General features: G+C 39.8%; 1 protein-coding gene across 3 annotated transcripts in view; it reads left to right on the top strand.

Moving 5' to 3' along the window:
* The window catches only part of LOC102219109, a 314,558-nt gene that overhangs the window by 57,433 nt on the left and 239,257 nt on the right, over nt 1–17,868 (top strand). For 2 of the 3 annotated variants that reach the window (XM_023352126.1, XM_023352128.1), the window contains exons 9-15: nt 265–365; nt 507–590; nt 4,249–4,362; nt 4,957–5,094; nt 5,297–5,461; nt 9,017–9,129; nt 10,427–10,595. In XM_023352126.1, the coding sequence (XP_023207894.1) occupies nt 265–365; nt 507–590; nt 4,249–4,362; nt 4,957–5,094; nt 5,297–5,461; nt 9,017–9,129; nt 10,427–10,595 (884 nt within the window). The remainder of the gene's footprint in view (nt 1–264; nt 366–506; nt 591–4,248; nt 4,363–4,956; nt 5,095–5,296; nt 5,462–9,016; nt 9,130–10,426; nt 10,596–17,868) is intronic. The other variant, XM_023352127.1, reaches the window with a different exon arrangement.

Here is a 17,868-nt window from a genome sequence, read left to right as displayed (position 1 = left end):
AGAGCTGAATGACGATAGGAAGTCTGCTGACTCTCTCATTTGTTCATATGACCCTCATACAAGTCCCTCATTTGTTTCCTCTGATCTGCCTGCTGGTTCATTACCATGGCAGCATTTATCCACATTTTTCAGAAATTAGGGATCTACTTCCCCTCCCCATATTTGTTCCCAGAACTAAACTCCTCATACTTTTGAGTTGGTTGTGAACCTCTGAGGGTGGTGTTGTAGTGAGGCTGATCATGGAGGTCTCTGATGTTGATGCAGATGTGGATGTCAGAGACCCAGATGAGAAGTCCATCATGACCTATGTCGCTCAGTTCCTGCAATACTCTAGAGATGTGGCTGCCCAAGAAGATGAGATGCAGGTCAGTGTTTTGATTAAAGTTCTCATACTTAGCATGCCACTGATTTTCCCTTTAGACATGATTTTTTTCTTTGAGTTTGTTCTAACCCCTCCTTGTCACCTCTTTCCTTCTTCTACTTGCCTTTTCCCCCCTTAAACACAGTACCTGACTCCTCTAGAAAGCCCCTCACCTATCAACATGCCTGTTCACTACACTCCTGCTATTTCTGCTTCACCTCTTCAACAGGTACAACAAACCATTGTATCCTGCCTCTGCCTCTCTTTTTCCTTCATGCTGTCATAATTTCAGCTGTTTTTCGTGCACACATGTGCATCAGCTGACTTGCTAGTTGTGTTTCTGAATTATTTCCCTCATGTGATTTTCCATAACATTTTATAATAGCAGTTAGACTGGCAGGCAACTACTGTAATGAGCTAATGGACTAAACTACAGCATGATATAAAATGAGTTGAACAATGAGGTTCTTGATCCAGTTGTTTTTTTCAAATTAGTTGTTTGAAATATGTAGCGTGAAAATGTTTTTAAAATTATGAGATGTCTACCCTTCTTTGGTTTTATGAAATATAAAAAGTTGGAACTGTAAAATATTTTTGTAACAGACTGACAGCATTTTATCTGCATCTCTCATTTTATTTGGTGCATTAAAATGAACAAAGCTTAGTGCTTGGCTGTCAACTGCTCCACCAAAACCTGGATATCAGCTTGTAGAGCCACAACAAAAAGCAAAGTCAGGATCCTGAAAACCAAAACACCAAACAGTTTCCCTCAAAACCTTGGCTGGGCCTAGAAATTCTGTAAAAGGTGAATTGTTGACAAAGGGCCACCTTTACTGAGTCTTATGGAGACCCAATTCAGTCAGAATTAATTAAATCAATAAGTAAACATATTATTAATTGGCTTCTTTATTTAATCGCTTTTGCAATAATGGCCTTATCTAAATTTATTCATATATTTATTTAGTCACATATACAGTATTTATTTTATATATATTTATTATGTTTTTTATTCATTCATTTATTAATTCCTTTTCCCATTTCTCTATGCATTTCTCATTTTAATTTCCAAATAAGGAGGGCTGTGTCTTAAAACTTCAACTTCTGCCAGTTGGTTGGTTAGCATCACACTGTACTTGACTTCATTAAAGACGGCGACCAACTTTTTTTTTTTAGAAAACTAATGCTATAAATCCTGACTTTATTTTCTTTGGTGTGGACGCTCAGACCACAGGTGGCGCTACACTTTTTTGTCATCCATCATTTTGACTGACACTGTCAAAAATATTCTGTCATAATGTATTTTTATCCTTGAATTTTTAAATGATATTGACATGTGCTATTCAGTTGCATTTGAATTTTATGCAGTTTATTAATATTCAACAAGTTGAATAGACAATCCACATCCCATCACACATAAGGCAGATGAACCAATACATTCTCACTCCGTACTCGTCATATGTGGATGCTTGGTCAGCTTCCCATTGCCAAGTCTGCATCCAGGGGAACTTCAGCAAAGTGTATTACCCACAATTCATGGCTGCATGTGATGTTTTGGGTTAAAAGGCGGAAATATAGCAATGTGTTTTTTTGGCTTTATTGAAAATAAAATAAAAAATAATATAATGGGGCACACATCAATAACAAAAAGTGTGACAAAAGTAATCACCCTGACATGAACAGACGCACATTCAACATTATTGCTGTCCAGCCAGTTAAAGGTAAATGTCTTGCAAGTTAGTGCAATGGTAAAACATAGCAGTATCCTTCTCCCGTCTCCAGCACCAGCCGCATGTCCAACCCCGGTAAGCAGGCACCCTGCCCCAGTAAGCGGGGAAAGGAATTCTTTGCGTCAGAAACAGTTTTCCCGACACCTCCCAGCACTAGCCCTAGTCTCCTAGTGAGCTTCCCAGGGCTCTGCCCGAGTCTCCTAGCGAAATTCCTAGTGCCCTCCCTGAGCCGGCGGCTAGCCTCCCTGAGCCTGAGCCAGTGCTTCAGGTCCACCTCGTGGCTCCAGCAGGCCTCTTTGAGGTTCTTCGTGGGTTTGTGCAGCCTCCTGGCTTCCCTCCAACACTCTTTGTGGATCACGTCGGCCTCTCTGTCAGACCTGAAATGAGGGGTCCCCTTCCAACATCGCTGCCCACCTGACTTTTTGCAGCAGGTTCCTCTCTGACTATGTGGTTTATTTGGACTGGTTTTATTTTTGTTTGTTTCTTTTTGTGATGTTTTTCTTTGGACTCTGGCCCCCCATCCAGCGCCCCTGTGCCCACCCTGGTTGAGTTGTTTAGTGCTTGGACTTTTAGAGGCGTGGGGACAGGGGTGCCATATAGGGGGGAAAAGTTAGGACAATTCCAAGGGCTCCTGGTCGACAGCGGACCCTCCCACAGAAATTTTTTTTTTTCTTATATATACAAGAGAAAAACATTGGGGGCCCTGTCAATTACAAAATTAATCATATTATTAAATGTATTTAAAATTGCGTTATCAGTAAAAATTAAATATTACCATTCCCAGGCCAAAAAGCACACATCCATATTTGCCCTGAACATCCCCCTGGATAATAAAGTCTGATTTTCAAAAAGAGATAGAGAGAGAAAAAAGACAAGAGTGTGAATTTATAACTCAGTTTTTCTCTAAAAGAGATCGTGTGAAATGATCAACCATTTAGCATAGTTAGCTTAGCTACAGACTACTGTTTGCCTCCATTTCATTAGCATCTAATGAATGAAGGAAAGAACTTAACAACATATTCATGTATTTAACTTGTCCCTGCCTCTTTTACCACACTTAACAACAGATGAGTCAGTCAGCAGTAGCTATAGCCCCAATACCAGCATAACCCCTCCTCCCTTTCCCAGTGAAAAAACTGAGCAACACAGTGTTCAGTGACAAGCTAGTTAGCATCATTCCAGGGATTTTTCCTGTCTCTCTACTCTTTTTACAGTTACACAACAAAAACTATTTATTTATTTCTCACAGAAATTCTAACAATCTTTATAAAATCTTCCATTAGCACACGTACCAGTGAGTGAATGAGGTTGATAGTGCTCATTCACTATCAACCGTGACACACGGAACAGTGACCGTGTGTCACTGTTCTGACACACGGTCAGAACAGTGTGTTTCTTTAGACAGCAGTAGCAGCTCAGGGAGCAGGTGGAGGAGATTGATCTTTTCACAGATTAGCGTTTCATAGCAAACTATCACAACATGGCAACAGCTTTAACAAATATGAAAAAACGTTAATATTTTTTATTAAAGTTATATTCGGCAGCTTGAACAAAATGCAACTATAAAGCATTTTTGAGAAGTCTGGATTACTTCATGTATATTTTGCAATAATAAAAAAATTTAAGCAACCTATTTGCATGCAGTATGTGGACTGTTGCATGTAAAATTCACTGGTGAACATTGTGATCGTATCAGAATTGGACCAAAGAAAGCAAGGCAGTTGCAAGTCTTTAAAATTGTGACGCTTTTGATGAGTCAGATAGAATCAAGAAATTGTAACAGCAGCTGCGAAGGGAAGGCCCAATTTAATTTTTTGTCATGGGGCCCAAGATTTCTGGCGGTGCTTGAAAGGGGTGTACTGTGAGGATATTGATTTTTGTATGTGTTTGCCTGATAATCGTATTTCTTTGTTGTCGAGTACACTCCTTGATTGTTACCAGCTGTCCCTCGTGTTCCCTGATTACTCTCTTGTGTATTTAACCCCACCTGTGTCACCTGCTCCCCACCAGATCCTTTTCGCAAGTTCTGCCAAACTAGTTTGTTCCTGTCTTTAGTACGGTATGGATGTGTTCCTCTGCTTCAGAACAGTGAGTGACATTAGAAGGGTTCATATGAAGCCTCAACTGAAACCTTATATTTGTAATTTATAATGCTTCCAGGCGACACCTGATCGCAATGCACAAGAAGTGACTTGCTGGCTTGTCCAGGCCTTTGATGAGCTGTTGGAAGGATGGGACTCCACAGAAGGAGAAAGCTACTCTGAGCGATACAATGTGCGTTTCTGGACCAGAGTTTCTGCACTGCTGAGTTTAATATGCCTTGTGAAAAGTTTTCAAACCTTTTGTAGTTTTTCACTATTCATTTCACAATTGGGATATATCAGTATTAGTACCATTGATTAAAAATGGCTTTATATTAATAATTGATGTTTATTTTCATTAAGTGCAGTATTATGAGGTGTTTAACTGAAGTAGAAGAGCAGTGTCAAAAGGGTAGAGAAATGTATACTCTACATAAAATATAAGTTTTCAACCATTACATATCGCATATTGATGACTCGCTAGACATATTTTGCAAGGTATTACTTGTAAACATCATGAAAACCATGTATGATTTTCCATCTACTTCACAGTTCCAAACTGCGTTGTATTGGTTTGTCATAAAGTAATCTTAAATGCACTGAATGTTGTAGCTTAAAAGTGACATGATGTGAAAAAATTCAAGGGGTATGAAGACTCCATAATAGCATAATAGCAAATCATTGCAATGTTTAGCTCTCTGGAACATAGCTTACTTTCTTGGCTTTGTGTTTTTTCTTGAGTTGATTTGTCAATAATGTGTCTAACAGAGATTTGTGTTTTCTTTAGGTTTTTCAGACCTTTCTTGTGTCCTTTAATGAGCAGCGTAGGCCCATCATGCCTTTACTGACAGCAATGAGACGCACTCCAAACATAAGCCAGGATCAACGGTCTCTTAGGGAAGCATGGGAATGCCTCAGTGAAAAGGTTCTGTTTGGTTCTCATATAATTTAGAAACATATTTTGTTTCTTGTACATTTAAAGTACATTGCATAAACGTAGACACGTTGATTTGAATTAGGTTTTTGCAAATCAAAATTAAAACATATGGTCTACCAATCATAAAAACTCTGTAACCCTCTGTAGTTTAACATCAAAGAAATTGTCTTCATGTTCTGCTTTCATCCAGCTGCGAAAATTCAAAGTTGAGTTAGACAGGAGCCTTCCTGCCCCTCTGGATACTGTAGCTGGATGGTTGCTGAGAACAGAGGGAGCTCTGGCTGAAGAACAAGGTGACTCTCAGGATCATGGCTGTGCTGCCGATGAAGCAAGGGAGAAACAGGAGCTTCTCAAGGTAACTAATCAACTAGAGGAGAGAGAGAAACAGAGAGTGAGAGAGAACTGACAACTTTAAAGAGACATTGCACAAAGTAGGAAAAACATGATCTTTTCTCAATTTTTGAAGCCAAGGTTAAATTGCAAAGGAATAAAGAATTCCTGACAAAGAACACCCTTGCATCACTCCCCCTAAAACAGTAAATGAAGCACTTAAGCCTCCATCCATTTCAAGCGCACTCACTCTGCCACTTTACAGAACCTGAATCATGAAACCTGAGTTGAAACCAAAAGCAGTCAAAGTTTGTCACAAATATTAGCGTTCAACCCAGTCACTTTTTCTTCATCTATAGCAATAAGACCAATAGCTGCCCATGAGCTGCAGATTTCCAAAACATCTCTGACTAAAGTCATATTCACTTATCAGCCTGCCAGACAACGATATATCTGGTGTCCATGAATGACTGAAGCCATCATCTCCTGGCACCCAGGACTTTGGAAAAGATCTTGTAGTTCATGCAGAGCAAAGAAACAGGTCACCAGTTCTTTAAATCTAGTAAATCTCCCTTCTTTGGGAGCAGAGTAATGACTGCTCTTCTGCAGCTCGGAAGCAGCCAACTTCTCTGCAGATGATGCAGCAAATCCTCACCTATCACGGACCATCAGGACTTGTAAAAATTAACAGGAATACCTATTAATTGGTAATGGATATACCACTCTTTAGGCTCATCAAAGCAGTATGTAATTTATGTAGATTAAGCTGAGCCTCCAGTTTTTGATTAACTATAGCGTCCACTTCAAGAAGTCCTTCGAAGAAACCATCGCTCACATCAGAAAAGTCCAAGATCGCATAACCACAATCAGACTTTAGAGAGTGAACAATCTTTCTTTCCCCATTCTTTTTTCCAGTCCAAAGAAGTGAGACGGAGCATCCATCTCTGTTATACTCAGGAAACATGATCTGATCAATGCTCCTTTGGCTCCTGAGGTGAACAGAAGCCTTTTTAGATTTGAGGAAATTTGAAAACCCTTGGTTTCCTGTAGGTGCTGTTAAACCCTGCAGTTCTACCTTCCAAGTTCCTCATAGATCTGGTCATGTCCTTAGTGACATTAGGGGTGAACTGTTGACACAACTACTTGATTTAACATTTACCATAATCCCACCACTATTGGACACAAGAAAATTTTGATTTGGATGGTTTGTGATGAACCCAAAAATATCCAAAAGCTGTTCTAAAAGCGCTATCATTTAAAAGACCTATATTAAAACGCCAGCAGGTACCTCATATATGAACATTTTTAATATATACAGAACAACAAGCCAGACAATGATCAGAAAAACCACAACAGGGATTATTTGGCAATTTCTAATATTCAAATAATGTTTAAACAAATATATATGATCCAACAATGCCAGGAATAAAAGATTGTCTTTAGAATGACTCTGTGCTCTCTCTAATTTCTGTTGAAAACTCTGCACACATGTGAAAGGTCAGCAGCTGTAATCAGCTGTGTAAGCCTTTGAGAGGATTCAGAATGAGATTCTTAATGGTTCCTATCTAGTAGATATAATAATCTATTTTCAGTCCAATTAAAATCTCCACACAAAAACAAATATTCATTTTCACTACAATCTTTGACGGCGTCACATAAAATATTCCACAGAGTCATTCTGTCCAGAACTCAATTTCATATTTGGCTTTATCTTTCAGTAACCCGTCCTAAATTATTTCCTCTGCTTAACAAGAAATAGGCAAGAAATTCTTAGAAAACACCATCCCCACACCTCCACTACAACTGCACATATGAGATGGCAATACCAAGCCCCTTTCACCTCTGTCTCTTCCCCACATCCCTTCTTCTAATCACGTTCATTATCAGCAGGTTTCTTGAACCTATGTTATATACATTTTTAAAACTATAGTCTTGAAAAAAGCAGCTCCTTTTACTTCATCTCTGGCACCATTCAAATTTAATGTGCCTATATTAAAGGCAGACATAGAGGCACAGAATAACAGGGATGTACAGAATATATGTCTAAACATCTTCATCAGCAGTAAGTGTTTGGGTTCTGACTTTCAAGTTTCAGTTTTGTCGAGTGATAGATTGTTTGATCTGTTAACACAGCAACAAAGTTTCCAGTTTTCTTTGTCAAACCCTGAGATTATAAGTCTGTTTATTGAAAACAAACCTCTTACGGTAAGAAATTAAGAAGTAAGCAGGAGAATGCAGATTCTGCTGATCCTGGCTCAAAGACAGGTAATTTTCAGACTCACAACCACTCTCTCCTGCTTTATTTGCCCTCTTAGTTCCTAAAAAAGTTGAACTTTTCATTTTCTAGGACAGTTTTTAAAAATCTTCATCAAACCTGCTGTCATCCTCAACTTCATCGGTTTTTTTGTTACCCTGAATTGGCATCAAACAATTCACAAATTGGTCCTTATTTATATCCCTGTCTGTTATATCAATTTCTCTTGGATTATCATTGTCATTAGAATGATCACAGTTTATAAAAGATTGCATCCTAGAGGGTTGTTGCTCTGCAACCACAACAGCAGTGCCTCCACGGTCCATAGTCCCATCAGCAGCAGGATTCTCACCAACGACACTAGAATAAACAGTGGAATCGCAGCCCGCCTCAGTGCCAGCAGAGCTGCTGGTGGAGTCGCTGCAGTGGAGCCGCCTATGCCCCCAGCAGCCTAACACCTGCTCACAGAGTGTTGCAGTTGGCACCCGCCCCTCAATTGCATCATTCACCAGCTGTGTATAAGCTGGTGAATGATGCAGAGATTTTCTTGAGCTTTTCTGGGCAGGAATGAATTACATGTCATTCTCCACAACCAAAACATTTCATGTTCTCAGAAGAGGCAAAAACCATATAATTAAACCCATCTATTTTGAAATTAAAAGATAAGTTAAGCTCATTAGCTGTGTTCTTAAGGATCCTAAATACCTGTCTTCTGGGTCACACCACATGTCCAAGGAGCACAGATTTGCAACCCAAAAGCACCATCTTTATGGGTGAAGCTAGCTGGTCTTACCGAGACAAATACTTGACTAGAAGATAATTTTTAATAAACAGGGGCACATTTAAGATGATAATATTTTTGGCTGGACTAACCAGAGGAAGAACCAGTCATAAATGATGATGACTCTATCAAATCATTCACTTAGATGTACTATTAGTAAAGATAACAATCACTCCATTCACACTATCACAACCCACCACTCCTCCTACAGCTACAGTAGCCTTCTCTGCTGAACAGCTAATCATTGGTATGAGATTGACAGCATGCCAATGTGTCAGCTTTTCAAACTCCGCTCCACCCTCTACAATGGGCATAATGCCAAATCAAGTCTACTGCAAAAACTACCAGGCCAGGCTAGAGCAATCAAACTAAACTAAGGTCGATCAACTATGTGCAAAGAAATGTGTTCAAAACACTTTGCAGCAAAAGGTAGAGAAAGACCCCCCAAAAATTCACTCATTCTAACACTCCTGTCTCTATTCCATTCACTCAAAGAGAGAGAGAGAGATCTGTACATATGTGTGAGTGTTTTCCTGTCTTTGCAGATTTGTTTAGAGGAGATGCCACAGCAATTGAAAATCTTCCAGTCCTTCCAAAACCTGGATGACTTTGGAAACATGATGGTTCCATCAGACAAGATTGAAGAACTAAAGAGGAGGTTCATTGACATTCATGTGCACATTTTGAAAGTTACAGTAGGTCTTAAAAGTGTACACCCCTTGTTAAAATGCCAGGTATTTATAACATGAAGATTGAGATGTTTAGAAATAGTTTTACAACTTTTGCTCTCATATCATGTGACATATCTGATACAATAATTTTGATTCATTGTCAGTCTTTAATCTAATTCAATTAAGGAATTTTTCTGACATATTCTAATTTGCATGCTTTAAAGGGGCAGTATTATGTAAAAACCAACTTTTCTGAGCGTAACATCATGTCATAATTTTGTTGCCTCATCAAAAAACATGAATGCTGCCTTGATTTTTCATGCATGATTGGGAAATCCTTTAATCTCTGTGGCAACCATTCAGCTGTGCATAACACCTGGGTGAACTGAGTGCCACCTTCACACTTCCTTGGAGCTACAGTTCCTTTTCAGTCAATTCGTTCTTTACAGCACAGACTGTAGGATATCACGTCCCTGTGTGACCCAATTGAAGATACTTTTAATCATCCCTCTATGAGTGTTGGCTTTGCAAAAAAAACCAACATCCATGGTCACCCATTCTTTTCCATAACGAATGACAACACTCCACTGCACTAGCAAGGACCACGCCACAAAGATATGCGTTTAAAGATTTATTGATGAATGGATGAGGGATGAAAAAGAGAGAGATGAAGGGAAGGAGGGATGATTTGGCCATCTGGGGAGAATGATTGAGGGTTTAGGATGTGAAGACTCTGCGTGGTGGTGTGGTCTTCGAGAAACGGTTCCTCTTATTTTTCCCCCAGCCAACATAGGATCCCCCAGACGAAACCTGCACCAAAAAGAAAAGCAAAGCGTGGTTATGAATGAAGACAAATTAAATAAAAGAGGTAAAGGGTAAGGGAGGGTGGGTTTGATGGAAAAGCAACAGACTGAGTTGAGTGGGTGAGCAGAGTATAAATAGGTCACCTGGAAAATTGGAGGTGTGGTTTGGGTGTGGCCCAGCCCCCGAAATTGAGTTTACACATTAACTCCATTTCACTAGCAAGGACCACTCCACAAAGATATGCATTTAAAGATTTATTGATGAATGGATGAGGGATGAAGGGGAGAGGGATAAAAGAGAGATTTTTGACAAGGGGAACATGGACTTTTGAGAACCTCTATAATAATACACTAATGTACTAATATTACATTATTATGTAAACTATAATATATCCCTTTAGCACAGACTATTAATAAACCAATAAATTGATCTGCTTTATTGTAAAAAAATTTCCCTGGTACGTTTTTTTCACAACATCAGATTCACCAATGTGAGAGTGACTGCTAAGTACCATGGGATCAAGCTGGAATACAAAGAGTACCGGCACACAGTTCTGGATCTATTGGGACAGATCACGGCCAAGCTCTGCATCTCAAAGAGACTCTTCATTTCTCCTGAAGCTGTCAGAGTGTTGCTACAAGAATGGGACGTAAGTTCTCATTAGGCTTGGTATCTTTAATGCATCCATCAATGAGTGCTCTGTTAATGTCTTGCTGATGCTAATCATAACATAGATTTACTGTAGATATACAGTATTTTCTTTCAAAATGCAAATAAGTCACCTGTTGTATTTTTTGTATGGCTTCAGACAATTCCAAAAGACACCAAGCTACAAACAAATGCACAATGTGGAAATTTATAGTTTTGAAATCAGTCAGGAACAGTAAAAAATAGATCACATAAATCCTGCGCTTCCTGTTATTGACAGCATTCACACTTCTATTATTGTTGCTCATACAAGCATCATCCCTGACACAATCCAGCACTGATGGACGCAGGGTCTGAGCAGTGAATTCAGAACAGGTGTTTATTGAGGAATCGGCTTTTTCACAGTTGGGCAGGCCAGGGTCAGAGCCAGGGAATCCAAATCCAGGTCAACAGGTTCCAGATTTCAGGGTCAGAAAGATGGAGGGTCAAAAGCCAGGAGGTCCAAATCCAGTGGAGTAGGTCAGGATCGGGGACAGGAAGGGCAACTGGACAGAAGGAAAGAGACAGCTTAGTAACCGGGAAAATTGCTCAAGTAGCTACAGCAGGCCTGAAGGTGTTAAGGCTAAGGGTTTCATAACAATCTGACGCAGTGCAGGAGGAAGATCTGTTCTTATATGGCAGCAGCTGGAGATCAGGGTGATGATGATCAGGTGTGAGTGGTCACAGTTCAGCGGCAGCTGTGACAATCCCAGATTCCCTGCAGTCAGTTTGGGTCTTTCCAGTCCTAGATCAGTTTTCACCACATAATTGTTCTTCACCCCAGCAACTAGTAAAGGTCCATCCATCCATTATCTAAAACGCGTATCCATGTAGAGTTTAGACAGGTGCTGGTGCTTATCTCAAGCAGTCAGCAGGTGACAGGCGGAGTTCACATGGGGCAGGTCACCAGTCCATCGCAGGACACTCATAAAGGTGTCTGTTTTTTGAAGACATGTACCAAACAGAATGCTGAGGCCAATTTCTAATTATTTTGGAAAGTTTTGATTGATTCTCTTTAAGAGAATATCAGAAAATGTAAGAATAATATATACTGAATACTTTTTACTCTTTTTTTAATAGTAGGAGCAGTGGTGATGTCACACTTTATGTGAGAAAGAAGTTGCTAAGAAATAGAGCTTCACTAAAGGAACTACTACTGCCTTTACCTTTTTACTTTTCTCTAGCATAGAAAATAATCCTGGTTCAGTGCTCCTGCTTTTGTGATCACTCTTTATTGTCAAAACTCTAATCAGTCGTGGGAGATGGTCTCTCACACTGAGTCAGGTTCTGATGGCGGTTCCTTCATGCTGTCCAAACATGCAAGTGAAAACACTGTGAGAAGTTCTTGCAAAGTCAATGTCAAAGTTACAAGCAGTCATTCACTGCTGCTAAAGAAGGAGGAAATCCTCCAAATCAGTGACTTTTTGTAATCTGCTGGATTTCTTTGGATAGAAAACACAATGTAATTGCACTGTTGTATAGTTGGGATCAATTGAAATGTATGTATGACTGGACTGGATTGACTTAGTTTTTCTTTTTTTACAAGTGACTTGTTTTTTTTTAATATATAGATAAACTGATTTGACTGTGTCATATTTTAAATAACACTGAATTAATATATGGCACATTCTAAACATCCACCCCAAGCAGAAGTTGTGGTGTGCTAATAAAAGACATCCTACTTCTGTTTTCCTTGACTTCATTTAAAACAACTAAAAACTCCATCATGAATTTTTAGGACTGTGGATTAACAATGTAAATATTTTCATGTCAAACATATTACAATAAATGTTGACAACTACATACATCATATACTCAAAGATGACTTTGACTTTGCAAGCATGAGTCTAGATTTTGGCCATATATTGGGAGAAAAGGAAAAATCCCCATTTCTTATTTTTTTATAAATCACAAATTGGTTCAAAGAATCTGTGGTCAGAGTAGAATATTTCAGTCCAGGTTTAACTGGTCAACATTTTTCAGATTTCATGCTTGTTTGACTCTAGGCCCATTCCACTCTGACCATGTTCAGAGTTTGGGTGACAGTTTTGCAAATGTAATCTGCTGCTGTCATGGTGGTGCTTCGAGACAGACTTTACTTTAAAAGGAAATTGTGGAACTTTAACATAGTGAGATGTTGTAGTGCTACACACCTAATGTCTGTAAATACAGTGGCCCTGAGGTGCAAACCACTTCAACAAATTGAAAAACACAACATTAACGAAGCACAATTACAAAAACGTAGCAACATTAACAAAACGGATGAGGTATGTCCCACTTCCCAGTGGGAGACCTGAGAAATCGCTGATTGGACCATAGACATGAATGGGTAGACTGAACCCTACGTTATGTCGCCCCCATCTTGAAAGTGGCAGTGCAGTGAACAATCCCTAATTCATGTGCTGTGTGGACTTGTTTCAACCGTTTTACAGTACCATCTAGACCAGGGGTGGGCAACTACAGGCCTCGAGGGCAGGTCTCCTGCAACTTTTAGATCTACTTAAACACACCTGAGTCAAATAATGAGGTCATTAGCAGGACTCTGGAGAACTTGACTGCACTTAGAATAGAATAGAAGTACTTTATTCATCCCAGCAGGGAAATTACTTCGCAGTTACAGCACAGAGACAAGACACAATAACAACTACCACTGAGTCGTAGTTATAGATAAAATAAAAAATAAAATATAAAATGCTGTTAATATAAAAAGCAACTTAGAGCAGTCCTTGCAAAGATTCAAAAAATGCAGATATGTATATGTAAATATATGTACAGCAAGTGTGCCACAGTGCAGTTGTGCAAAATTGGACTGATTAGTGCAGAACAATGATTTAGCTTAGGAGGTGATTCAGCTGTTGGATTCAAGTGTGTTGGACCAGGGAGACAGTGCATCTAAGAGATGCAGGACACCGGCCCTCGAGGACCAGGATTGCCCACCTCTGATCTAGACCCACAGTCTTAACCTTTCACAGTTAAGAGAATTAAAGAAAATAATAACTTAATCTTGCATGCAAAATTTCTTTGTAGCAAGTACTGTGCATTTCCACGGTGAAACTAAACAACCGAGAAATATTTACTTTGTATTTAAATTGACTCGATTAACTACTCTGATTGTTATCTTCTTAGCTAAGCTAACGTTTTTCATTCTGTGTAGTTTTTCTAAATAGAGAAAAACTACACTTGTCACGAGCACTTTTGGCATTTGTTTATTATTGCCATGGTTACCTAGAAGTTCGCAAGACTGTTTATCTGTGGTCAAACATGGTTACTATTTAAAAGTATGTCAGTTGTCTGCAAGATGTCTCTTCTAATTTATGTAGATTTAAGATAAAATAATTTGATGTAACAGCAAACCTGAAGTGGACTGAAAGTAATATAAACCTGAGCGCAGCATGGAGGCACCCTTTTAAATCTGCAAATATTTTTTTACTGGCGAACATGGTAATGTTATAAGTAACATTGTTAAACTAAGATACATTGTATGTTTTATTATATTTTTCACTGCGTTTAGTGGTTCTACGTTGGAATAAAGAAACAAATCATCAGTATGAGACGTGGATTATTGGAACCAGTACAGCTACAAAACCGCTGTTAGAAGGGAAGACCAAAGGATTTTGTCAGGATAGGTGTTAAACTCAGCACTTTTTTCAGGAGGAGAGTCTATGCTTCATCCAGCTGCAGCCTAAGGGCCAAGCTCACTCAAAGCATCTCAGCTGGATTCACTGGAGAATATTTGCTTGGGTCTGGCAACTTTCATCCAGATGGGCATACCTGTTGCCTTCTGTGGATTAAAATACTAGCTGCCTGAGTTAAATTAAGTCCCACAGACCACACCCGTTAATGGTCGTTCTCCTCATTTTAATAACTTATTCTTAAAGTTTGCCCAGGTTAGGTTTTTGGGTCTTGAGTTACAAGTCGCAGAGAAGGTATTTATATATTCTATGGGTTTGCTAAGCCATATGACAAGACATATGCTCTGACCTGTAGGTATCTAAAATGACTATGTTTATGGAGACCAAATTTGGCTTGAAGTTGAAAGAAAGAGGCAAAATTACCACCCACCAACAGGTCACCAATAGTCTGGGCACGATTTTAGCAGGGGCTTACCGGGGCTGCAGCCCGGGGCCCCGGCATTTCGGGGGCCCCCGAAGGATGTTTTATATTTTTGTGAATGGATAGTGTCAGAATTTAATCAATGACTACGATGATTTTGACAGCACCGATGAAAAATGTTCCAATTTGTTCTGGCAAACGTCCATGTTGAATGCTTGCTTGTTATTGGTCCACTTTTGACGCATCTTACGCATTGGGGAGGAGGAGCGTCAAGGGAATATTATTTTACAATGGCGGACAACAGAAAATATGACAGCGGAGCGCAGAAAAGAAGGAAGAGAAAAGTAAAAGAGCATCGCGCCAAAGAGGCGACAAACAAAATGCCTAAACTGACAGGCTTTTTTAAACCTGTTAGCGGAGATGGAGCAGAAACATCATTATCCCCCGCTTACCAAGAACTTTAAAACCAAAGAAAGTTTGAGTTTTGATATATTCCACTTGTACTTATATGGACTTGTAAATGCTGGGGATATTTGTATAAATATTGTTTTACTCGCTTTGCTTTGTAAAAGTATATTTGAGCATTGCACTTTCTTGCACTCAATCTGTTTTATAGTTTGTGTTGAAGTCCAAGCAACAATAACTATTCAGTGATTTTATTTTGTGATGCAAGCATCATATCCTAGTTTCAACCCCACTCTTTCTAGAAAAGAGTTCAGAGTTGTTTGTAGTTTGTGACAACTGGCTTATTAAAGTTGTACGTTGTCAAAACTTACTGTTCGGTCATTTTCTGCTTATCCTCTAAAACAAAACAAACACATACAAAAAAAAAATATATATATATATATATATTTTGACTCTAGCCCAGGGGCCCCCATCCTCCTAAATCCAGCCCTGCCAATAGTCCTGATGCCTAAATCTTTCCATTGTGTATAACTTGAATCTAAAGTGGAAGGGACAAATGAGGGATTCCTTGCTATTGGTAATAAGGTAAATATAGATTCAATACCAAACTGGGATTTTATTTGTTTCCAAATACGTATAGTACTGTGGATGATGCGGTTATTGTTGTATGCCAAGTTATCTATACTTGTGGGTGACAGAATAAGAGCACTAATTTCATGAGGGCTGCAGTCTTCCTTTTCCATTGTGATCCAATTGGATTGTGTAAAATTGCGATCTAGCCAAATTGTAATAATGCGAAGAGTACAAGAGTAATAATAAAATGAAAAATTTGGGAGGGCCAGTCCACCCTCCAATTTAGCCTTGCAAAGGTGAGCTTTGCTAATTCTGTGCGTTTTATAGTCCCATAGAAATGGAACGATTATAGAATCAAGTTTCTTAAAAAATTTCTTAGGTAAAAAGATGGGAATATTTTGAAACAGATAAAGGATCTGAGGGAGAAAAACCATTTTTATTGCATTGATTCTTCCCATCAGGGAAATGGGGAGAGATTTCCAAAACTGAATGTTATTTTGTAGCTTCACCACAAGGGGGGAGAAATTAGCTCCATAAAGTGAATTAAAGTCCCTAGTAATCTCTATTCCAAGGTAGGTGAACTTATTATTAGCAATTCTAAATGGCATACTTTCCAAGATCGAAGAGTCTTTGAGCTTAACTGGAAACAGTTCACTCTTAAACCAGTTGATCCTATAACCCGAAAACCTGCCAAACTGAGAGATTGTATCTAGGAGCTTTGGTATAGTACACTGAAGATTGGTTATGAACAGTAGGACATCATCCGCATATAAGGAAATTTTATTTGTAGTCCCTTTGGTATTGTATCCCTGTATAAGGGGGTTAGCACGAATTGATTGTGCAAGGGGTTCTAGGGCTAAGGCAAAAAGTAAGGGTGAGAGCGAGCAGCCCTGTCTGGTGCCCCTATGTAATTGAAATGCAGGAGATAGTGTCTTATTAGTGACAATTCTAGCACAAGGTTTATGATAAAGGATTTTTAACCATTTTTCAAAGTGTTCACCAAGATCATATCTTCTCAGGGTTGCACAAAGGTAGGGCCATTCTATTTGGTCAAAGGCCTTTTCTGCGTCGAGGGAAAGAACAGCCAAATCAGAAGTTTCTTCCCTCCGAGAGTAGATCACATTATAAAGACGTCACAAATTAAAGAGAGTGTCTGTTTGGTATAAAACCCGTCTGATCGGGATGAATTAATTTATCCATTAATAAAGTCAATCTATTAGCTAGAATTTTGGCTAGTATCTTTTGATCATAGGTTAACAGTGATATTGGCCTGTAATTACCTACTTCCTCAGGATCCTTATCCTTTTTTGGTATGGCGGCGCGTGTAGACGCTGCGGCTCGGAGCTCCCGTGTTTTCGTTTTTTTTAGCCTGTTTTTATTGATGTCTTCGCTCAACACACTACTGGAAGCCGTTACAACTTACAGCAGATTAGAACTGTGGGACATAGGAACACAGTTTGGACTTCACACACCCACCAAGCTGGACTTTATTCCTCCAGAGCTGCTACGAACACCTGGGACTATGATCATTCCCCCCCTGCTGCCAAGGCGACGGAGGAGGCAGCGCAAACAAAAGAGGGGTAAGAGAGCCGGCGTGCGTGCTAGGCTACAAGCTAGCCCTCATAAACCGGCCCTCCCCAGCCTCTTCCTCGCCAATGCCAGGTCCCTCGTCAACAAAATCGACGAGATGCGACTCCGGATTACTTCTCGCCGGATGGACAGCTGTGTGACTGTTGTCACAGAGACCTGGCTGGATGACAACATCCCGGACGCAGCGGTGGAGATAACGGGGCGCGCTCTGTTCCGGGCGGATCGGACTGCAGCTTCGGGTAAGGGCAGAGGCGGAGGTTTGGCATTGTATGTACACAATGCCTGGTGTACAGCCACACACTCTGTCGGAACATTCTGCTCTCCTGACTTGGAATATCTGGCGGTGAAATGCAGACCCTTCAAGTTGGTGAGAGAACTCTCGTCCATTGTGATCGTGGCCGTCTACATACCACCGAGGGCTAATGCTAAGCTAGCATTAGAGGAGCTGTACTGCCTGATCAGCGTGCAGATGAACTCCAACCCGGAGGCGGCCGTGACTTCAATCACGTGGAACTGAAGGCTGTGTTTCCCAAATTCCACAAATCCATAAACTTTCCCACCAGAGACAATAACATTTTGGACCAGGTCTACTGCAATATCCCCGGAGCCTACAA

This window comes from Xiphophorus maculatus, chromosome 19 (assembly GCF_002775205.1).
Source record: "Xiphophorus maculatus strain JP 163 A chromosome 19, X_maculatus-5.0-male, whole genome shotgun sequence".
Taxonomy (NCBI): domain Eukaryota; kingdom Metazoa; phylum Chordata; class Actinopteri; order Cyprinodontiformes; family Poeciliidae; genus Xiphophorus; species Xiphophorus maculatus.
Note: the sequence above shows the minus strand (reverse complement) of the source record. Positions and strands in the feature narration are given on the sequence as shown.